The sequence below is a fragment of the Phodopus roborovskii genome, unplaced genomic scaffold (genome assembly GCF_943737965.1).
Source record: "Phodopus roborovskii unplaced genomic scaffold, PHOROB, whole genome shotgun sequence".
NCBI lineage: Eukaryota > Metazoa > Chordata > Mammalia > Rodentia > Cricetidae > Phodopus > Phodopus roborovskii.
The window spans coordinates 34,142,702-34,166,866 of NW_026126409.1; the positions used below are offsets into that span (position 1 = coordinate 34,142,702).

A 24,165-nucleotide genomic window follows, 5' to 3' on the forward strand; every position below is an offset into this window, starting at 1 on the left:
TGAAGATACTAGGTATTAAACATAGGTTCTCATGATTGCATGGCAAATACTTCTACTATCTCTCCAGTCACCCAAAATCACACAAATACTGGGACTAATCCTGATAGCGTATTATTGTTATGTTGTTACTTTATAAAAGCATGGAGAACAGTTTGCTTGGGCCACGTATCTGACCAATGAAGAGTTTGATGCCCAACCATCATTCCTCTGACTGACATATGTGAGAAAGCGGATCACAGGTGGTGCATCTGATGCTCAATCATCAACCTTCCACCATACCAGAGATTCCAGTCAAATGACAAAAGAAAAAACGAACAGTGTCAGAGGAGGACAAGTTCAAAGCTGAGCCTGGGCTATGAGAAGAGCGAGCCCACACAGAGACAGCGAGTGCCGAACAGGTATTGCTTTGCCAACATGCCTAGCATTTTCACTTGGTGCTAAGGGGAATCTAAGGTGGTCATAGAAGTAAATGTCATGTAAACGAGCATGTACCCCATGAGTACAACAGAAAGGCACTTGGTGACACCAAGTAAAATGGGAGATGCATTGCCAAAGTGCCATTTTTTTCACAATTTTGATCACTATCACTTTGTTCTAATTAACTCACAAAATTGGCATGCAGCTGGTTTGAGCTAACCCCTCAAACACACACTTGCCCAGTCCCCGAATTCCAACATCAGAACAGTCATTCTGTAGCAATGGAGCTCCAATCAGGGCTTAAGATTTTGACTATCATTTTCATTTTTATAGACATGAAAAAAAGAAAAACAATATGATTCTGCAAAAAGTAGCTTTACATTCTCTAATGACTCCTTTTGCCTGTGCTGTATTCTTCCCCATCACCTAATAGGACGCTCTTGGCCTCCTTTCTAAATGTCAGTGTATACATAGTTGAGCTACTTACATATATACATGTAAACATACATACATACACTCCAGATTAGGATCTGCATATGAGGGAGAATGTGTGATTCTTTTCTGTTTGAATTTGGGTGACTTCAATATATTTTGCAACTCCACCCATTTTCCTGGAATTTTTATGATTTCACTTTTTGTTTTTATTTTTGTTTTTGTTTTGTTTTTCAAGACAGGGTTTCTCTGTATTGCTTTGGAGCCTGTCCTGGAACTAGCTCTGTAGACCAGGCTGTCCTCTAACTCAGAGAGATCTGCCTGCCTCTGCCTCCCGAGTGCTGGGACTAAAGGTGTGCACCCGGCCGATTTCACTTTTCTTTACAGCTAAATAATACTCTATTTTGTATACATACCACATTTTCATTATCCTTCTATCTGTTGATAGACATAGAGAGTTGGTTCATTTTCCTTGCTGCCACAAATAGAGCAGCAATAAAACATGGACATCAAGAATCTCTGTGACAGGAATAGACTTCAAGTATATTCCCAAACATGGGATAGCTGGGTCATAGGGCAGTTCTACTCTTACTTTTAGTAACTTCCAAACTGATTTCCAGAGAAGTGTATTGATTGGCATTCCCACCAGAAATGAGTAAGGGCCCCCCTCTCCCCACATCCCCACCCCAACACTTGTCAGATTTCTTGATGACAGCCATTCTGACTGGGGTAAGGCTGCAGCTTACAGTAGTTTTAATTTACATTTCTCTGATGAATAGGGATATTAACACTTAATAGTTATCAGTCTTATGCATGTCTTCTATTAAGACTTGTCCATTCCACTAGATCATTTTATCGAGTGACCATTTTATTTCCTTGGTTTCTAATTCTTGCAGTTTGTTTGGGGTATAAGCTTCCTGTCAACAGCATAGCTGGCAAAGATGTTCTCCCATTTTGGGAGCTATTTGTCCAGATTGTGGCTTCTTTTTCTGCACATAAACCTTTAGTTTCAAGACATCCCACTTACAGATACTTGCGGCTAGTTCCCGTGTCACTGTGTTCTGTTCAGAAACGTGTTGCCTAGCCTTTGTCCTCAGGAATATTTACTGGTTCTCTCTTACAGCTTTGGGCTTTACATTAAGATCTTTGATCTACTTTTGAGTACAGACTGAAAGATAGGAATCTAATTTCATTCTTTTGTAGGTAGACATCCAGGTCTGTCTGCACTATTTTTCCACTACATGGTTTTTTGTCTTTTTTGTCAATTAGGTTCCATCCTTTTATGTACAGATTCTTCCTCATTCTATTCCATTGGTCCAAGTTTATGTTTTTATGCCAGGCTGTCTTCTGTCACTATCTATAGTATAATTTACGGTTGGAAATTGTGATACCTCCAGCCATGTTCCTTACTCTTTTGGATTGCTTTGGCTATTTGTGGTCTTTTTTTAGTTCCTAATGAATTGGGACTGTTTAATTATTAACCTATGATTAACCTATGTAGATTCATTTTTTTTAATCTAGCCATTTCCACAATATTAATTCTTCTAGTTCAGGAATGTGAACAAAGAAAAAAATCACATATATAAAGTTTAAGCAGTTGTAGACAAATAGACTGTACTATTCTGGGACTATCACAGGGCATAGCAAGACAGAGCACATTGGGAAAGGGAAAGCCAAGTGTAAGAAAATTTCCCTCCATCAATGATTACTGTTTAAATGCTTATTTGTATGCATTTTCTTTGGATGATGAGCACAAATAAAAATAAACACTCAAGCCAACGGGACCACATTCAAACATATGACACCCAATACAAAATAGATCCGGAAACCAAGAAAAGGATAAACTGGATGGACAAGGTAGATTCCAGTAACTACTATTTTACTCCAGTTCATTTGCAAACAGTAGCCAGTTGTCAATCCTTTTTGTTTCTCTAAAGGAAGAAATGAAGTCAATGCCTTCATTCGTAGCTTTTATATGGTTATTATGAAGACAGACACTTTACTACTGGAAAATTCATGATTTCATAATGGATATGCTTCCTGGGGCAGGAAATGAAAGCCAAAGAATGAACTCCTCAATGGTCCTCCTTTGTCTTGCTACTTCTCTTAAATATTTTATTCTGCAAGACAAAGCCCTAAGGCCTTCGTGAGGGCATTGCCAGTCTTCCAGCACTGATTTAGCCTATTCTAAGGACCAGCCTGGGAAAGGTAGGCAAGTCCACACTGCAAGAGAAACACCTTTAAAGGAATGATAGCAGTTTCCAGAGCTAAAACATCGACCAGTCAAGGTAATTTCTTATATCTGAACTAGAAACCAGTCAGGAGCAAACAGATTTAACACATCATTGACAGACTTCAGCACTGAAAAGCATAAGTCTCAGCTCCTATTTAATAAAAAAATATATGACTTTTGTAGATGAGATTCAGTCAGTCAGTCTCTCTCTCTCTCTCTCTCTCTCTCTCTCTCTCACACACACACACACACACACACACACACACACACACATTCAGTGAGGTTGGAGAGGCAGGTGTTTTACAATTGGGAGAAAGGCAGTACACACCAGATAGGGACTTTAACCCTGAATTTTGGTAGTGAATACAGTGGAAGATCGGGAAAGAAGTTTGGAAGGTTCAGCATTTGAATCAGAATTTGCTCACATGAGGGGTGGGCAGAGCTTTCCAAAGTGAAGAGTAGAAAGATGGGGCACAAATAAGGAGGCTGGCACACCAGCCAGAGCAAAAGGAATGGGAATTTTCACTAGAGCAGGAAGCAGTGACTGTGGTCACTTGGTAACAAATAAACATTAAAATAAGGCAGGCAATCAGCAGGGACACTCAGGAAGATAAAGTGCTAAATTAATTCAGGGTTAAAACACAAAAGATAACCTCTTTATAGCTATGGTTATAATTTCAGCTCTTTACACATAAGTACATAAAAGACCTTGGTAGTAATTATCTACAGTAACTAGGAATTAGAAAATTAAAGTAAAACCCAAAGCAACAATAAATAAGTTATAGTAGAAGTAAATTACATATTCTCAAAACAGTGGCTGCATATTCACTTGCAATTAGGCCAAATGCTTTCACTAATAAGGTACATCTAATAAATTAGCTTCACTGGGTAGTACTGTAATTAGTAAATATTCTGCAAAATAAAACCAACAGGCTGCTTATAAAATATATACTAAACAACAGACTATGTGTATGTAAGGAAATTTTTAAATGGTCTTTTAGCAACAAAAAAGTTACACACATGGACAAATATACATTTATACCCTGTCCCTCCTGGAAAATTCATTAAAAGATAGATATGAATGTGAATGTGTGTCCAGCTTGCATGGCATGTTAAGACTTTTTAACAATTAAAATCCAAATAGCTTAAAAGTTCTAGAAGAAAAATAATGAAAAGGCCACAGCTCAACTACAAAGCAATTAAACTTGAAAGTGGGTAAAGGATTTAAGCAGAGATTTCTCCAAAGAAGATATACAAATGATCAACAGGAACCTGTCAAGAGGAAAGCTGCTCATCAACATCCCTTGCCACTGGGGAACTACAAATCCAAACAATGAGAAACCTTGGCACACCCACTGAGAAGGCCAGTGTAAAATAGGCAAACTCTGGCAGAGTTATTTATTACAAACTTGAGCATTGCCATTGTGAATGCAAACTAGTGTAGCCACTGTGCAAAACAGAATGTAAGTGCCTCAAAAAATTAAATGTATTTACCGTATCATCCAGCAACCCCATGTCTAGATGTAAACCAGAGGAGGTGATAGAAGGGAGTTTAATAGATGTAAACCCCATGTTAGCAGCAATAGTCACAGTAACCTAACTAAATGTGGAAGCCACCCAAGTGGCCATAGACACTTTGTGTGTAGACAGAGATATGAGAAATTATTATTCCACCTTAGAAAGTGTTGACACTGACACAACACAGATTAAATTAAAAACAAGATACAAAGTCATATTAAGTCAATGACAAAGGAAAATTATTGCATGATTTGTCTTCTATGAGCTTCAACAGAGCATGCAAATTCATAGGGACAGAAAGAATCAGAATGATTGCCAAGGACTGGGAGAAAAGGTGACTCGGGAATTAAGGTTTAAATTTTTAATTAGGGCAGCTAGATGTTTGAGAAATGGGAATAATGGCTCTACAACAATATGAATGTACTTAATGTGACAGAAATCTGCACAGTAACAATGGTGAAAGTGGCAAATTCTATCTATATAAAGCATTTCAACTATGATTCTTAAAGGTTAGAAACAAAGCTTTTGGTTTAACTGACACAGCTGTATAGAAAGATTAGTAAACTTGTACACAAAACTCAGAAGAAATTCAGGATAGGATGAGGGAGGAACTTTCTATCCAAAAAATACTTGTTTGTATCGAGTTATTTTATATATTAGAAATTGAGCAGTGCTATGACTTGTGGTAAAAAGATTCAGTCTCAAGGTGACACCAGCAGGGGGGCAGGATGCTTAGCCTCTCTGGGCTTCCTCCCTGTAAAGGGTGATTACAGTCAAGCAGTGGTGACTGGAAACCTTAATCCCAGCACTGGGGAGGCAGAGGAAGGCAGATCTGTCTTCGCTGCCAGCCTGGTCTGCAGCGCCAATTTCCAGGACAGCCAGGGCTATATATACACAGGAAAACCCTGTCTCAAAGGGGGGTGGGGTGGGGGGAGGACAGAGGAGAGGGGAAGGGAGAAAGAGGGGGAAGGGAGAAGGGAGGAAGGGACTTATAACTGTAGCTAGCAAAGAGTGCCATACAATTACTAGCTCCATGCTCTGATCACTAACAGACATTGTATAAAAAAGCAAAATATTTTAAATGAAACTATAAAAATAACTGAAAATATGTCATAGTCATTTTCATGTTTAAAGTGAAGTTCTCATATACAGAAATAGGAAAACTACAAAGAAAGAGGAAAATTAAAAAAATAAAACTTTTTTTGGTAGAAAAAAAACACACTTTTAAAAATCACTATGCATCCCCTGGAACTGGAGTTACAGAATGTTGTGAGCATCATGGGTACTGGGAACTGAGCCTGGGTCCTCCCCAGACTCCCCAGGAGCAACCAGTCCTCTTATCCACTGAGCCATCTCTTTATTAATCTTCTGAAGAAAGGGTTTGTTGTGCATCTCAGCCTAAATTGTAACTCATGATATAGTCCAGACAGCCCTTTAATTTACGATTCCTAGTGGTGACATTATGATAGCATGCATTATGCATGGCACACATTAGTTTTTTTGTTGTATTTTGTAAAAAATTTCTAAATGTACGAAATCCAAACATTACCTAAACAGGTATTCTGTCTGAGGCTTTCTTTCTCTTCCCTTTAATTTTGTAGATATTTAGATATTATATCTTTGAATATTTTCTTTGTAAAATAATTATGGCTTTTTTGACTGATATAAGCTTTTAGGGGTTAGCCATATATATATATATACATATATATATGTATATATATATATATTCAACCTGAAATAAAAGCAAAGCAACATACAAAAAAAAAAAAAAACAAAAAACAAAAAGCAAACAAACAAAAAAAAAACCTATGCATAAAGTTTACAATCATGTAGTAGCAATGGGGCAAATGGCAGCACCAAATCACTTGCTGCAACTCACAAATAAGCAAAAGCTCTAATTGGCAAGCAATGTCAATACAGCACTTAAAGATTGGGCCCCGTCGCTAACACCTTCGCTGACTCCCCAACTGTCATTTTTACTCTCTACCTATCCCTGGTGCTTCGACAAAGAAAAAAATTTAAAGCTGAATACTTGCTTTCCTGACCTCTTGGGATACAAGGAGTGATCATCATCTCTGGTTGGGGCCAAAGAGATCTGAGAAGAGTGCAGTCAAGAAATATGCTTCCTCCCTTATAAACACAGGCAGGCATGAGAGCGAAGAAACGCCACTAACCCTGGAACACTGCCCTAGGCTTCTTCCAGCCTCTGGGAACAGTAGCAAGAGTCTCTGGTATGTGGAACTTTTGGCGACCATGTTTAACTGATTTTTGTCACTAACGGAAGGACAGGAAAGCAAAAATCACCAAACCTGGAAATGACCTTCACCCAAGCTTCCTGTCAAATAGATGCACAGCCCTGTGTTTTTAGCCAATCGTTACCTGCTTCAAACTGCTCTTACCCATCTTGTCATTAGTGTTTGATGTGGGTAACTGATTCTTCTGTTGCCAGTCTTGACCGACTTCATTCCTCCATGGCTAACTGTCCCTTCTTAATCCTCTTCATGACTTCCTCTCTCTCCTCTACCCTTTTCACCTTAAAAGGACCAGACAGGTGTTTGACCTAGTCTCGTTCCACACTTTGTGTCTTGATATCCTCATCTAATTTGGTGCCTTCACATGCTATCTACACGTTTCTGAATCCCAAATTTATATCCCTAAACCCAAGTCTTTTTTAGACTACACATTTAGAGTTGCTACTCCTACCTGTTTTATATCTGTTCCCCTCAACTTAGTATCTCCACTCTATCCTCATCCCTTCTGCCTCAGCTGAAAGTAGCTACCTACCTGGTCCTCATCCCTCATTCAACCCCATCAGCTCTCTTTCTAAATATCCACGTATCAGGACATGTCCAGAACCTGCCACAATCCTGGTCCTAAGTAAGGAGCATCTGCTGCAATTACAGCAATACCACCTACTCCCCAGTTCCTAGGTCACTTGCTTTCAGTCTATTCTCAGCACAGTGGAACTATATGGGGTTCAGTCGCTAAGGCTCAAAGCCAAAATCTTTATTATGTATTTTTACAACTACACATAACTCGGCTCTGCATTCCTCAACCTTCTCGCTTTCTTTGTTCCTACTTGTGCCCTCACTTCCTAGCACTCAGTTCTCAAGTGCTTCCTGCTTTTTCTCCCAGTTTTCATCTGCTATTCAGATGTCCGGCTCTTTCAGCCCTTAACCCACAGCCCCCTGCCTACTACACCAAAATGTCATTCACTCACACGGCATGCACACACATACACAAATGTGCACATACCTTAGAAGTTTTCCTAGCTTCTTAGATTGTCAGTACCAAACACACTACATTCTTTATTCATATACCACCCATTTTGCACGACATGACAGAGCCTGTTTTGATCTTATATTCACTGCCATTCTCCAACACACGATAAATGAATCTACATGCATTCAATAAAAATATTTGAGTACCAAGTTACAGACCCATTAAAATACCGCTTTGCACCTTCCTAAACATGAATCTCAGGAAACAGTTTCAGGAACAATAAAATGCTGGCAAGAGCTTTGGGAAGCATTCTCTTGTCATCAGAGATGGTGCATAGACTTGCATGGTGTGTCTGAATGACAACTCAATAAAATGTACCCAAAGCATTAAAAACGTTCACACCCTCTGAGTCCACCTAGAGGAATGTATCCAGAAATATCTGACTAGTATGCCTGTGCAAAGTTCTGTGTAGGGTCATTTAAAACATGGTGGTGGTGGGGAATCTGGGAACCTCCCTAAATGATCATAAACACCCTAAAGAAATAAACACAGTCGTTATGACTTAAACACATGTGTTGAAAACTCAATCACCAGGGCAGCAGTGTTGAGTGGAAGGGCATCTTAAGGAAATGAGACAGTTCTGGACTGTTTTGCCAAGTACTTGATTACTAGGAGTATGGGTTTGTTATACAGGTGAATCCAATCCCCTTTTGTATATTTATTCTCTCATACTCCCTTGCTCTGTATGCATGGGATGATACTAGCACTTCCCATCCTTTAGACTGCATGCCAAATTAATTTCTATTGTCTGCAAATTATACATCCAATGGTATTCTGTTATAGTACCATACTACAAACAGACCAAAAGCACATGCAGAAAATATAGTCATTGAAAACCGTGTTACTAACAAAACTAAAAAAAATCTTAAACAATGGGCTGGAGAGATGGCTCTGCAATCAAGAACACTGGCTGCTCTTTCAGAGGTCCTGAGTTCAATTCCCAGCAAACACAAGGTGGCTCACAACCATCTATAAATGGGATCCAGTGCCCTCTAGTGGCATGCAGGGGTACATGCAGATATAGTACTCAAATACATAAAAAGCATTAAGAAACCTTAAACAGTAGGCATTTATTTCATGTACCTTGCAAACAAAGTGTCATCAACTAATTTTGAGTGCTGATCATTCAGAATGGGATTTCTATATTGGCCCTGTAATGTGTACAGGAATACTAGCTATATATTCTGACACCAGAGGGTATCTGTTGGTGGTAGTAAGACAAAAGGTGGTTTCTTTTTTTCCCCTCCTGACTTTTCAGTTAAAATGTCACCCACTTTTAAATAACCTACTAAGGGGGGGGAGAATCTACCTAAATCAACTGATAAAAATTCCAAGCTTTAGGGAAATCAAGTTAAAACGGTTGGCTTTGCTGGAAAGCTGCCCCTATGTTCTTTATTACAGATCTGGTCCCAGTGTGTCTCCACTGAGCATCCACCTTCCTCTGCTTTCTAGGCTCTCTATCCTGACCATGTCCACTCCTTTAGATTATCCTCTGCCTAGTTTTCCATCCTTTTCAGTTCTAGGTTTTGTTTGCTTGGTATGCTTGCTTTTTGAGACAGGGTCTACATAGCTCAAACTTAGGGCAATCTGCCTGCCTCCACCTACCAATGGCTGGAATCATCACAAGAAAGTCACTACATCTACCCTACTGGGGAGTCTTAAACATTACAAAACACCATTGTCAATTAAGACTGGCCTTTATTTAATCCAATTAAGGGTGCAACCCATTGACTGACTCTCACATTTGTTGTTTGTAGAAGTGCTGCTATTTACCATTTTTTATTAGTAGGACAACACATGGCACTAGAACCCATTGCTTCCCTTATTGAGCTGCTAAAAATCACGATCTTCAACCCACCTTTCTCCAAGTTTGGGTTATGCCATATAACCAGTCACCCTGCAACTACCTGTCAACTCAATCGCCATCCAGAACACAGGGTTTTCAGCTCCTTTTTATGCTTATATACTGTGAAATGTGACTTCAGGATTTAGTCACAGTAATGCTCTCTTTGTAGAGTATAGGAAACTATCCTTGGTGTGTGTAGCTGTCACTGCTTGCTTAGATTCAAGGGTAAGCTGACATTATGAAGCCACAGCAGCATAGGTGAGTCACAACACAAACAGTTCCAGGGGGGTAATTTGACAGAGCAACAAGAAGAACATCCACAAAACAAGGTTCTCACGATGACTTAAATTGCACAGAAGCGTGGTGTTGGTGGCGCTGTCAATACCTGACTCTGTGAGCCCTTTCACAAAGCATCGGCTGTTTTAGAATGTGGATTAAACAAAAATAACTTCCTTAGTCACAGGCCTGGGAACACTTAAAACAGACTACAGTTATAAACCAAGAATTGGAGGATAGTCCATCCTTCTACAGCTTTCCAGAAATATATGGAGCCTTCCTATGTCCACCAGGGAAGCTGTTGAACATCTAGTACTTATACTGAAAATCCACAAAGGAATGGAGCCTGGGGTGTGGCTCATTAGGAAAGTCATTCGATTAGCACACCTGAGGTCCTAGGGACAAGCCCAGCATCAAAACCACACCAAAGACAGCTTCCAGGCTCATTAGAAGCCAATTCCCAATCTCTGTTCATTATCAGCTGTGTAATTTTGGTAGTTACTTGAGTTTGCAAACCCTCAGATGCTCATTTAGAGACTAGGGGGGAAAATCACTATGTCTACCCCTCATGAGTTGTGAGCAAACACACCAGAAAGCTTAGCATAGTGCCTACTACATCATAATACTCCCCAGTCCTGGACACACGCATGTGTGATATAGTTACTTACAAATATATAATAAGACTGTTAGCAGTGATAATTTCTAGTTTTTTATAACTACTGAACGTGAGAAATTTTCTACTTTTACTGCCTCTCTCAAACTCAGAAAATACTATAAAATTTTTAAAGATTTTAAACGCTGAGTAAATGAAAAAACTGTTTATATAAACCAGTAAGTTGTCCAAATGAATGAGAAAGGAGAAAAATCCACAACAGGCAAGTCATGACAAGTTCTGGATGTACTGCCATCTCAAAAGGGATGCACTAACCCAAGTAAGCCAAATAAAAATGAGGGTTTTACTCACCCCAAATGCTATTTCTCTGTCTCTTGCATGTCTCGCTTACCCCTTGACAGCCCTTTGAGTGGCTTTTGGTTGAGGCAGGAGGGTAGACCAGGCTTTCCCTGCTCAGATAAAGGTGAGGGTCAGAGAGTGTCCCATCCTGCTTCAGGCTGGACTCGGAGGGGACAATTTATACTACCCAGAGAAGCTTGGCCTCAGTAGCCCAAATCAGTCCTACTAAATGGACTGGTGCATGAATCTCTGTAGAAGTCAGAACTAAGCACTGCACAGCCAGCTTCCTGGCTGACACCTCCCCCTCTGGCCATCAGTTTTCAATGACCTTGTAAAGGAATGCACTTTGCAGAAAGCTGAGAAGACCACAGCAAACCCAGGTCTAAAAAGGAAGCAGTCTCTAAACCATTGAGCTGGGAACAAACAATTTTTAACTTGTTCAAAACTGAGGGTCCAATGGAGCTTCCTATTACTTATTTACTTATTTAATTTTTGTTTGTTGTTTTTTGAGACAGGGATTCTTTCTCGGCGTAGCTTTGGAGCCTATCCTGGAACTTGCTCTGTACACCAGGCTGGCCTCTCGAACTCAGAGATCTGCCTGCCTCTGCCTCCCAAATGCTGGGATTAAAGATGTGCTTCCTTAGAGTGACAATGTCAGGTTAAGTCCTTGAACTTGGGGATGAGGGTGGCAATGCCTGGTTTGAGACCCACTCTGCCCTTCCCAGTTGCAAACCTCAGTATGTCATTTAGCTTAGCAGTGTCAGCTTCCTAGTTTACAAGCTGGGAAATCATTGTAAGGGTTAAGTAAACTCAGACGTGAAATGATGGAAGTTAGAGGCCTAGAGATTGGCATGCATTTCATTGAGTGAGCTGGTTATCAGCGTTATAAAACTTGTTGCGAAAATTTCCATCATTATCTAATCATACTTAATTGAGTTCATTAACAAGAGAAAGCAAAACAGAACTGGGGATCTGGTCCAGTTGTGGAGCACTTGCCTAGCATGCTCAAGGCCCGGCGGTGGGCGTGTTGGGTTCAATTCTAGAACCGCCATCAATAACAAAAGCCACACTAGGAAGAAGGGAAAGTGCTTGGGTTTGACTCATATTGTTTTATACTCTGGCATCATATGTAAGTTTCCACATTTGGCAAGTGAAACGAAAGCACCCCAATGGTTTAACTGTGTTCTTTCTCATACTCAGTCTGAAGCTCTTTTTAAAATGCTATTCTGACTCTGGGTCTGACTTTCTGCTTAGTTTTCTGAAAGGAGTCATTGGAAACCCCATGCTAGCTGGCAGACCGCTGCCACTTACCTTCCCATCCCCAAGTGTGGGAGATGACAGTGGCATCCATTTGGTTTCAGTGTGGGAATACACAAACACTTCATTGTACAGCAAAGGGCAAAGACTCTCAGTGATGTAAAGGCTCACTGTTCTTGCTCCTGGAGTCTCAGTTCTAACTTGAATTCAGCCGTATTACATTTCCTACTCTCCACAACAAACACCTCTCAATTTATGGTGACTCTCCAAACCAGTCCTAGTCACTAATTTTTTAAACAGCATCCTGTACAACCGAGTTAAGTCTTCTGTCTTCCCTCAGCTAACCAGAAAAAGCGCCTCAAACTGCCTGACCCAAGCAACAGGAATTTATTTTGTCTTACTTTTAGTGGCTGAGGTGCCCCCAAGACCAAGGTCTTGGCTAAATTGCTCCTAGTAAGAGTCTCTTCCTGGATTCAAGATGGTCCCTTTCTTTGGGGCCTCATAGGGCTGAGCTACACCTCCAGTATTTCTTCCTCCAAATCGGTTTAGACTAGGGTCTCATCTTTATGGCTTCTCTTGATTGTGTGATTCCTCACAGGCCCCAGCTCCAGAGTTAGGGCTTCCACATTTCAACTTAGGGCGATGCAGCATTCAGTTCATAGAAGTCTTCTAACCACACAAAAATAAAACAAAATAGTTACATTCTACTTTCTTATACCCCTATATATAGAAAATTGCCAAGTAACTGGGCATGGTGGCACATGCCCGTACCCTAAGTACTCAGTGAAGAGGGGAGGGGAATTGCTGTAAGTTCAGGGATAGCCTGAGGTACACAGCAAAGTTCCAGAAAAAAAATATAGTAAATTATTAATATCACTAATAAAGCATATATATTAATATTATTAATATTAATGTTAATATATTATCTATAATTTAGGGTTTGTTTTTAACTCTAACCAAGCTCACCTAGGTTTAATTCCCAGCACCCACATAAAATAAAAATAAATGAATCTTTAGACTAACATGTCTACATTTCTCTTAAGACACAATATACATAACACATGGTAAAGGAACTTTCAAAAGGACTGATCAGCTCCATAAAGAATTCCACCTGTTTAAACAGATCCCGGTGGGGACCTGACTTCTCAAAGGCATGTGTGCGTAAGTATGCAAGTATGACATCACTCCCATAATCACGCCAGTAGCAGCCATTTCTCAGAAAACTAGGAGAGTTCCATATCAACCCTAGAAAAACAAGACTGCAAAAGCTGTTGGAGTCTAAGATTCTGAAACGCTTGCACTTGACAAGTGCCCAGGCCAAGAGAGGGAAATGCTTGCCAGGCAGGCTTGGCAGCTCAGTGGTGCCAGAGGGAAGACGGGAAGACAGAACACAGGGCCCTAACTACAGGCCAGGGTACCAGTGACCAGAGCTCCATATGGCAACAGGTACCAGGTGCTCCAAATGTCGAAGCAGGAAGGGAGCTTGCCAGCAACTGGCAAAGACCAAGAGCCCCACCAGGCAGCAGCAACAAGGACCAGAACTCGGTTGACTCCCAATGGTGACAATATGGAAGACAAGGACCACTGCTCCCCCACACATTTTAGCTTCTCTTCTACTTCCCTCCCAAATGATGAACACTCAACGGGGACACATTTCTCTGTTCATTCAGTTCCTCCTGGAAATGAAAGCAAGAGGCAAATCCCTCTTCTCCCCCATCATCTGGGGTCTGCTCCTCCATACTCATGACCTTGACATTAACCAAGATTCTAAACAGCACGTGTTCAAGCATAGCTGGCATCTCACGCCAGCAGATATGAGATGGAACAGGCAAGTCCATTGTAAAAATGCTAAGTTGCCGCGCAGCAAAGAGGTTGTCCAGGACCCAGCGGGTTTTATAGATTCTATAAAGCATTCTCACATGTGGGGACACATCACTTTAGAGGCACATTTTTTTTCCTTAACATTCAATGGTAGTATTTTTTTTTTTTTTTTAATGAGGGATCCACCTGACATGCCTTTAATTTGCTCAAGGCTGTACCTGCATAAATAAGGGGTGTAACCCCACGGAATTCTCTCAGCCCACTGGGTGACTAAGCAGGCTGTTCATCTTAGTCTCAGAAAGGGATGAATTTTTCACTTGCTGTCCCAGCTCCCAACACAAAGCAATCTGTACATCTGCCAAATTCAGTAAGGCCACTCTTGGTACTATCAAATTTCAGCCTAATCCAACTAGAACTTGAACTTCTAAAAGCCAAGCCAAGGTAAATTGAAGTTCACATTAAAAAAGTTTCACTTTTTAGCTGCTGCTCTCCTATCCCTGTATCATCTTTCAGTAAAATTCAAAGGGGTAAAAAAAAAAAAAAAAAAAAAAAAAAATCTCGTCATATGTGATGGGGGTTTATTATGAACCTTCAAAAAAATGTTCCAGCATGTTAAGCACTTAGCCGTTTATTACATTTATTCATTGAATGTGTGTGAGAAAGAGAACATGCATGCTTGAGTGAATGCCCAAAGGTGAGAGGACAGCTTATGGGAGTTGGTTTCTCTCTACTCTGTGGAATCCTCAGATCAAGTTGGGACATCAGGCTTGGAAGTCAGCACCCTGAGTCATCTTACATGCCCCCTCCCAATTTCTTCTAAGACAGAGTCTTAAACTTCCAGGTCACAGTCTGTAATTGAGGGAGGTCACATCAGGAACTGACCCAGAGCCATGGAGGAATGCTGCTTTCTGGAATTGCTCCCAGGTTTCACACTCGGGTACCTTTCTTCTGTATCCCAGGCCTGCCTGCCTCAGTATGCCCACAGTGTAATAGTTCCTCCTACATCAGTTAGCCATCAAGAAAATGCACTATAGACATGCCCTCAAGCCAATCTGATGAAAGCAATTCCTTAATTGAGGTTCCTTCTTCCCAGGTGTGTCAGACTGACAACCAAGATCATCACAATGTTTGCAACAGCTAGCCTACTGCACAGTTACATACATGCTCACTTTTATGTAGCCTGGAAGTTTATGCATGCCAGCCACTCCCCAAAGAAGCTTTTCATTGGTCAAAAGTAAGGGCTGCATTGTCTCCAAGGACTTCCTGTCTTTCCTGAGCAGGCTGATGGACAAAAAAAAAAAAAAAAAAAAAAAAAAAAGCTAGCTGCTTTAGTGATATCATGCATTTGTTCTAAAAACCAGATAGACTTTCTGCTTTCTGACAAGCCCAATTTTACATGCAAATCATCCATAGAGTGCTTCATAAAAGAGTATAGTTGAGTTACTTTATTCTTACCAGAACTGGACAAACGCCTGATCCTCTGAGGCGATATGGCTCTGTCAGAGCCCAGGGTTCTACTGTCATTCTTCCTTCTCAGGCAGGAAACAGCAGGTCCCACTTTGGCTTTCAGACCTGGTGATTTTCTCAGGCTGCAGGTGTCCGGCTTGGAAATGTTCCTTCCTGAGGTGGTGGTGGCAGTTTTGGGTGCAGAACCCTATGAAAAAAACAGTGAAGATTCTAGTCTCACCATGATTTCACCACACCATCCCTGTGGTGTCATCCCTGTGAGAGAAATCTTCTGTCTCCATGACTGTGTTTAAATACCATTCTTACTATGAACAATTAAGACTGACTTCAATTTGTCCTGATCTATCTTCAGACACATTAGTGGAATTGATTTCCAGTGCCCAAGTTGACTTCGGCAATACTCTGTGGATAGTAGGCCCTTAGCTAGTTCCCCTTAGCTGTCTGGTTATTCTTTCTCTGGGTCCTATCCTTTGGCACCTTTCAAGGCTAGTCCTCACTGGGGCTTCAGGTTGGTCTCGTTCTCTTCCCTCACCATGAACTCACCTTGCAGAGTTTTTCTGCTGTTCCACCTGTGACTGATGCACTCAAAATCCACACTCCCAAGCCAACACTTTCCCCTTCAGTTGCCCCCATATTTAATTTCTGTCTGGGCCTCCTCACTGAGATCTTTCTACTCAACAAGAACAATGATCCTATTATTGTTGGCACTCTCTAACAGAGCCCTAACTATGCAAAATATCATTCTATTTTTTTTTTAATTTTTAGCTAGCTTACAAAATGTTGAGTTTTATGTCATACAAAAATATGGCAGTTTTGCACATATGCAGTTATATTTTATTTATATTTAACCCTCACTACTCCTTATCCATCTCCCCTGCCTTTTCCTCCTCAAAATTTTGCCTTCTACTTTCACATCACATGGATGTGTGTGTGTGTAGGTGTGTACACACACACACACACACACACACACACACACATATTTAAACTGGCACACAAGACAAAATATGATTTGTGATCTGTCACCTTTTAGTCCCCAATTTTCCATTTTCTTTTAGTCCACTATTTTCAGAGTCCCTCTATTTTCAAGGTATGCACTTGCACACATGTATCTACATGTACACATGCATATATACTATAAAAGACAGATGAATTATGTGTATGAAACAAAGTATGTGTTTCTCAGTCTGACTTAACATGATGATCTCTAGTTCTACCTAGTCTGTAATAAAAGACAATTGCATTAATTTTTATAGATGACTCAAGTTTTATTGTGTATATGAACCACTCATCTGCTGATGGGCATCTAGGCTTGTTCCATACCCGGCTACTGTGAATAACGAAGCAGTAAACATAGATGTTTGGGTATCTCTGTGGTAAGGGTGACTTACACTCCTTCAGATGTAACTCCAGTTGAAGTACAGATAGTTCTATGGTGGTTTTCCATTCTAAATTCTAAACACATATTAACTATTTTAAATCTGTTTAATAACCCAGTAAGATTTATCAGTCATACTCTGTGGTAGTTTGAATGTAATTGGCCCCCATAAGCTCATAAGGAGTAGCCTTGTTTAAATTAGGTATGGTCTTGCTGGAGGAAGTGTGTATCTGTGGGGCCGGCTTTGAGGTCTCTTCTGTTCAACCTATGCTGGGTTCAGTTCACTTCCTGTTGTCTGTGGATCAGGATGCAAGACTCTCAGCTCCTTCTCTAGCACCATATATTCCTGCACACAACCACGGTTCCTGCCATGATGACAATGGACTAAACCTCTGGACTGTAAGCCACCCCAATTAAATGTTTTCCTTTATAAGAGTTGTCATGGTCATGGTGTCTCTTCACAGCAAGGGAAACCCTAAGTAAGACATATCCCATTCTAAGGAATAACAGAACACTTCCATGTGCTTTACCTATCTATCTCACAATTTGTACCCCATCTCTTATTAACATACCCAGGTGCCCATCTTAAACAATGAAAGCCATGTGTCTTTGCTTCCTTTCTTACCTCCTAAACCTACTTTTCTACCTGCCTTCCTATAAAAGCCAGACTCATTTCTCAAAAGGATTACTGAAATAAATCAAGTCTTCAGGATCCGTCTGGTCTCACCAGCCTCTGCTGCTTCTACAAAAATGTAAGTCTTTTCCTGTCTGTCCTGCTAGTCAGCTCCCCAATAATCACACAGAGACTTATTACTAATTATGAAATCTCAGCCTATAGCTTAGTTCTTATAACTTAAATTAACCCATTTATATTAATCTACATTCTATCACATGACATTACCTCTCTTGTATCTTGAACCTCTGTGTCTCTCTGTGTCTCTTGGTTCTTCTCTGTACCTAGATTCTTTCTACCCTTTCTTTCTTTTCCTGGAAGCCCCACCTATACTTCCTGCCTAACTATTGGTCATCCAGCCCTCAGTTAAACCAAAGCACCACTGCAAGACATCTTCAAATATTCTGCCAACACAAAAACCTTTCTCTAATGTAACTCTTTTAAAGTCACATCAAACCCTTTAGGATGTGGCAGCCTTGTCATGATCTTCCTCTCATTCATTCCCTATTTCCATCACAACCTCTTCCTGACCATCCCTTTCACTAGAATATCTTCCTACGATCTTTCGCCTTTATACTTGGTGTTTTCTCTGCCCAGAATGCATGCCCTATAAGTTATAGCATTTTCATCAGAAGTTTCCCTCGATAATCTTTCTAATTGCCACTATTTTCATCTCCTGTAACAGGAGTTATACTCATAACTCAGTATGTATGCCCTGGCGGCGGCTTATTTTCTGACCATCCCATTGGACTAAGTAAAACATTTGGACCAAAGCTGCCTGCATCTATACCCTAACAAGTGCTATTCTATGTGGCATGCACAATAAGGAACCAACAAATATTTCCACTGTACAGGTAAGGAAATGGGAGCCTAAGTCTTACTTCAAAGTCCACAAATCCTCAGAGGCAAAAAGGCTCTGAATTCCTTTCTCCTCCTTTTATTCCTTTCTCCACCTAGCCATATCACTCCTGTCTCCAGGTACCTCTCTGGTGCTAAAAATCAAAGGCATGAGCTCTGTTACTCTTTACTCTTGTGTAGTTCAGGATGTCCTTGAACTCAGGGAGATCCATTTGCCTGTCTCCTGAGTCCTGGGATTAAAGGTGTGTGCCACCACTGTCTATTTTCTATAACTAGTGTGGCTGGCTTTGCAAACTGATCTCCAGCAGCTTTATTAGATCAAACAATGTATCACCACAAGGCACAAATTCTAACACTATAAACTACAATTTCCTTCTCCCTTTACACATTACATAGAGAAAAACTGAGCCTCATAGGGAAGCCACTTTGTGGTGAATGATGAAGCCACAAATTTAAAATTATGTAAATTTCATGCTCTTAAGCTCAGGCTTGCATATTCCTTACCATGGCCCTTCTTTGTTTAAACAGATGATTGTTTCAAATAGATAGATGTAAAGTCCTACACCAATGGCTGTTGGATCCACACACTAGGTGAAATTGATACTAACCTAACAGCTAGTGCCCCAAGACAGCTGCTGCAGGTCACATTGACATTGGAGAGTGAACCTTCCACAAATCATTATTTTACCTTCACATCCCACATTCTGATAATTTTTGAAGTTCCTGAGACACAAGGGACCTGAGTTTGAACATCTGTTTCCTTTGCAGCTTTGTGAGTTTGATACAAACCCTCTGAAGCATAACCACAGATAACAGCTAACCTGCTGAAAAGAACAGTGGATGTAAGCCCTGAATATACTGGGACAATTAAATGACAGGCTATAAGAAAGGCACCCGAGTCCATCTTTCCTTTATGTAACAGCTCCCTTTAACATGCTACCTTGAACACATAACCTCTACAATGGGAACTACTTTTAACCCTCTATAGCAGTCTAAATCAAATCACTTCCCAAAAAACAAAAAAGCAAAATAAAACAACAACAACAACAAAAAAAAATCCTTTTCCAAAGTTTCAGGTGAACCTAGATCAACAAACCACCATAAGGTGGTAGGCAGCCTTAAATAAAGTGATTTTACTACAAAAAAAAAGAAGAAGAAGAAGAAAAAGAAAAAAAGATGATAATACTAATTACTATCCTTCTATGGCAGACACAGCCCTTGGGTACTGAATTGATTGATTAACAACAACAAAAAATGCATGTGAGTTCACTTGTTTAGCATTCTACAATAAGCCCCAGCCTGTGGCTATCATGGTCCATCTGGCCTCTTCATACCTCCTTTCCTAAGGCTAAAATGTGTGAGAGTTGAATTAGACAAACTAGGACACACTACTGTATGCGAGACGGTCACAGAAGCATAGTTCTTTATTCTAGCAGGCAGGTAAAAGTCCCAGTGATGAGACTGTGGGACCATTCTTACAGCCTTACAAAAGCACTTCATAGCTAATTCTAACGCTAAGGCCTCACTGCAACATTGCTAAAGGGCAAGCCGCTGGCATTCATCTCACCCGATGGCCTCACCTCGATACCACATGATGGGCCTGCAGATACCAGATTGGAAAGATAAGGAAAGAAAACCCAAACTCTCCAGTTTTAGAACTACACAGCAGTTTACATTCAAGACCATAAAGTTCAACAAACTTTATGCTAGTTTTTTCTGGGCCTGGGGATCCACACGTCAGTAAACATCTCTCATAAAGTTAGTCATGCTGGTCAACAACTAATCTTAGTGTTAAGGCTGCTAAGCAAGAGGACCTCAAATTCATGACAAGGCTGAGCTATGGTGTGCTGAATTCAAAGCCATGCTGGCTACATGTTGGTAACCAAACTTTCTACAAGTGAAGGAAAAAATATCTTGGTTCTGTGAATATTTATAAACAACCACCTAAGACTATTGATTATAACTGGGAGTTTATTGTAATTTTATTTGCTATATTTCAGTTCTAAGTGATCAGAGATTTTTAATTAGGCAGAAAAAAAACTTGAACAATCTGTGTCCTAAAACAATATAGTAGCCCATTTGTTTAGAAATCTGTGGCATTCCATCCTTACCAAGAGAGTTACTGACGAAGCCAAACATCTGTAAACTGACCCAGGTTAAGAGTATCTACAGTGTTTGTCATCTAGACATTTCCTGCATTACCTGATAAGTAATCTGAAACAAACCAAGCTCATGTACTTAACCGTGCTGTGTCTCATTCCTCCTACACAAGAGTCCCCAAAGATGTCTATCTTCCTCCTTTGCATGCAGATCTGTTCCCCGTCCAGAGGACAAGCATTTCAAGGGCAGTCTGTGTGGGGCTGAAAATACACCTAAGTCTCCACTGCCAAAAATAGAGCTAGGGTCACATACACAACAGCAGCCTGGCAAATGTTTTGAAAAGGAGTTTGATCATACTTTTGTCAAAAAACATGTACATGTTTAAAGAAAAATAAGCTTTGAACTGTACATAACGCTTTGATTTTCTAAGTAACTATCTGGTCCCCTTCAGGATTTGGCAGGTGCTATTGAAGACATACTGCTTTATTTATTACGTATGGATTTGTTTCTTTCATGCACTAGAAACCAAAACAAATAAATGGCCTGCAGGTGACCTTACACACCCAATACCCCAATCCTTTCCCTTCTGGCTGTGGCAAAGCTACGGGACCTGAGTCACACAGCTGGTAGAAGTAGACTCACAAATCTAGGAGAATAGGCTCTGCCTCCAGGGCTACTTTCTCCTACAAGATACCAGGGGTGATGTGTATGTTGAGATGTTTACCAGCACCCCCTAGCCATTTCTGAACTGTGGTTTGCATGCTTCTAACCCATTTATGTTTTGTTTTGTTTTCTTTTGTTGTTGTTTAAGAAAAATAAAATGTAACCTGATGTCAGCTATTTCACTTCAAATATCCAAAATGTATGAAAAACATCAACTTGATCTTTTAAAACACTATCAAAAAGTTACACCCATGTTCAAGAAACTACTAAGTTTTTCACTATGTGAAGTCCATTGTATTTTGAATCACCAACACTCCATACTGGCTAACAAGATAAAGAGTACTCTGAATACAAATGATGAGCCAAGTTCAGTGATATTATTAGCAACTAATAGGTAACAAGTTGCTAATACAGCAGCTTTCTTCCCCATTCCTAGAAGCAGACAGCAGTTTTCACTTACCGCAAACAGGGACTTGCATTCAAAAATCTCGTTCACGTCAGGCTTTCCCAGCTCTTGATTTACCACTGCAGCCCCGCTCTCCTTCTCACCCTTTTCAGGGCTAATCTGATCGATGTGGGAAGCATATGGTACTTCCAAACACTCTGAACTTCTCATTTTAACTGGGAGGATACCTTTGATCTTCTGGAAAAAGGCAGCTACAGACCCAGTTTCACCCGATGCATGAGAAGAACCTGTCTTGTCAACATCCTCCCGATTTGATTTCGTGGCAGATGTTGTTCTTGGAACCCTGAGTGAAGCGTTTTTAGAATGAGTTGTAACATGCACAGCCTGGCTGGTAATGAGTTTATTAAACTGTTGCTTGTCTGTCTTCTTAATTAGGAGTTCTGCTTTTTTGTCTGCATTAAAGTCAGATCTTGCTGTTTTGTTCACAACTGTCAACTGCTTAGAAGGCACTGGTTGGGCTGAGGAGACTCCGGCAATCTGAGTTTTGGGTGTGTCCTTTCTTAGGGAAGAAGGGTCTTTGGGTTGCAACACTGATCTAGATATAACTTTGGCTTTAATGTTCTTGAAGTTTGGTCTTGGATAACTTATGATTTCTGTCTTCCTAACTTTAGTGCCTGTGGTGGTATAAGTTTTGGTAGCTAATTTTCCCAGATTAGGCTTTGACATATTCACTGGCTTATCTTTCAAGTCTGGTTCATTTTTAGCTGCTCTTGGACCATTCTCTACATGATTGCACATCTCTGTATCTTCAACAGGTGAAAGTGTAAGGGTTATATTGGGGGTTTCCTGAACTGGTGTTGATGATGATGTGCAAGCTGTATTATTTGTGCTAACAGCTCTACCATTTCCATCCCAAGCCATTTCACACAACGAAAACCTCTGCCCTGGGACACCTCTTAGGGTCGGCTCTCCAGTACTATTTTGGATTTCTGAGTCATGGTCATGAAAAGCAATGTGTGGGTCTTCAGTCATAGTGACTTTACACTCAGAATCCAGGACTCTGGTTTTACTTTTATCAAAAGCTGGCACCAGTAAAGGGCATTCATCATCAACACGACAGTTGGACAGTGTTTCTCTTAGATTTTGGCCCATTTCCTGTTGACCATATGAGCCGTGTGAATGTGTCTCACTGTTTTGTACATCTTCAGCTACACAATAGAACTCCTGTAATACAGACCCATTGGGAACCTCCATGCCACCAGAAACTGGTGTCACAGCTTGTATCTCTTTCTCTCCAATGAGTCCTTGCTCAGTCCCATCTGTGTACTCTTTGGTGACATTTCCTGAATACTGACACTGAATTCTAACATCTACACTATCGGTTTGCATCGGCACATCAGAACATACTGTGTAGGTTGTGTTCAGAACTTCCGAGGGTGGGGCTTCAAGGTTTTCAATGCTCTCTCTATTATAATGAATTCCTCTCACATGTATCTTAGAGGAATGGGATGATGTCCACGTGGAGCAGGACAATGTACTTCCACCTCTCACACTCATTGGCTGCAGACCTCCAGGATTATGTAAAGGCTGACCCTGGTCAATAGAATGATGTGCTATAAAGGTATAGTTAATTGAGTCCACTTTTGTGTCCAATGTCTGTTTTAGCTCCAAAGCTGCAGGGGAGTCTGCAAAGTCAAAATCACCATCAGACTTGCACACACAGGAAGGAGAGGGCTCAAATCTCTCATCCTGGAGTGCCCCTAGGGAATCCAAGTTGCTGTGCAGGTTTGGGGGCTTCGTTGTACTGAGGGCAGAAGACTGGTGGGTGGGATCACTATGCACTGCAAACCCAGACTTATCAATAAAATCACTTGAAGGCTCAACATGCTGATGGCTTAAAGAAATGCTTCCATTGCTGTCCACAGCAGGATCCATTACAGAGTCCACCACCATGTCATCTGGGTCAGCAGCATTCCAAACCCCGTGATTCGTTGAAGGGCACTGAGTAGATGGTGATTTTGTGTATTCAGCTGTATTCCCGTTTTTATCACTGGTAAACATATGATGCAATTTATCTCCTTTCTTATCTGAGTTATCATCATTCATCCTGAATGCTAACTTTAAACTTCTGCCATTTTATATTCTCTTCAAATCCTTTTAAATCTGAGAGTAAATGAATAAATGATCTAGCTTGCTCCTTATCACTTCCCAGCCCAGTTCTAGGATGACAGTCTTGGATGCATTGAAGTTAAAATGATTTGTCGTTCCCTGGAAGAAATAAAACATTTAACTCAAATAAATGTTAGAAAAATTTACAGGTCATCCTTAATTTAGACCACTGTTTTCACACCAACAACCCATAACTGTGTATGCGGGAATTCACACCATCATTGGCTAGCCTACCATCTTTTTTCAAAGATACCTTTGTGTGTGTCAAGGCCTGGGGCATGATGATATGGAAAAACACAGAAAAGGCCTGTGACTAATGTCACAGATGACATCTGTCTTCCTGGCTCCCAAAAACTCTCCAGAGGGAAGGAACTAGGTCTGTGACAATCTTTCCTTCTTGCTGGTCAACTGTGAAACCAT

The 24,165-nt window shown here is 40.6% G+C and overlaps 1 protein-coding gene across 1 annotated transcript in view; it reads right to left on the reverse strand.

Annotated features, from left to right (window-relative positions):
* Nucleotides 1-23,841, reverse strand: part of Mtus1 (microtubule associated scaffold protein 1) — an 88,230-nt gene extending 64,389 nt beyond the window's left edge. Inside the window, exons 1-2 of the mRNA XM_051182315.1 lie at nucleotides 21,631-23,841; nucleotides 15,490-15,688 (exon numbers count right to left, since the gene is read on the reverse strand). Coding sequence (XP_051038272.1) covers nucleotides 15,490-15,688; nucleotides 21,631-23,682 — 2,251 coding nt within the window. The 5' untranslated portion in view covers nucleotides 23,683-23,841. The remainder of the gene's footprint in view (nucleotides 1-15,489; nucleotides 15,689-21,630) is intronic.
* Nucleotides 23,842-24,165: the final 324 nt, after the last annotated feature.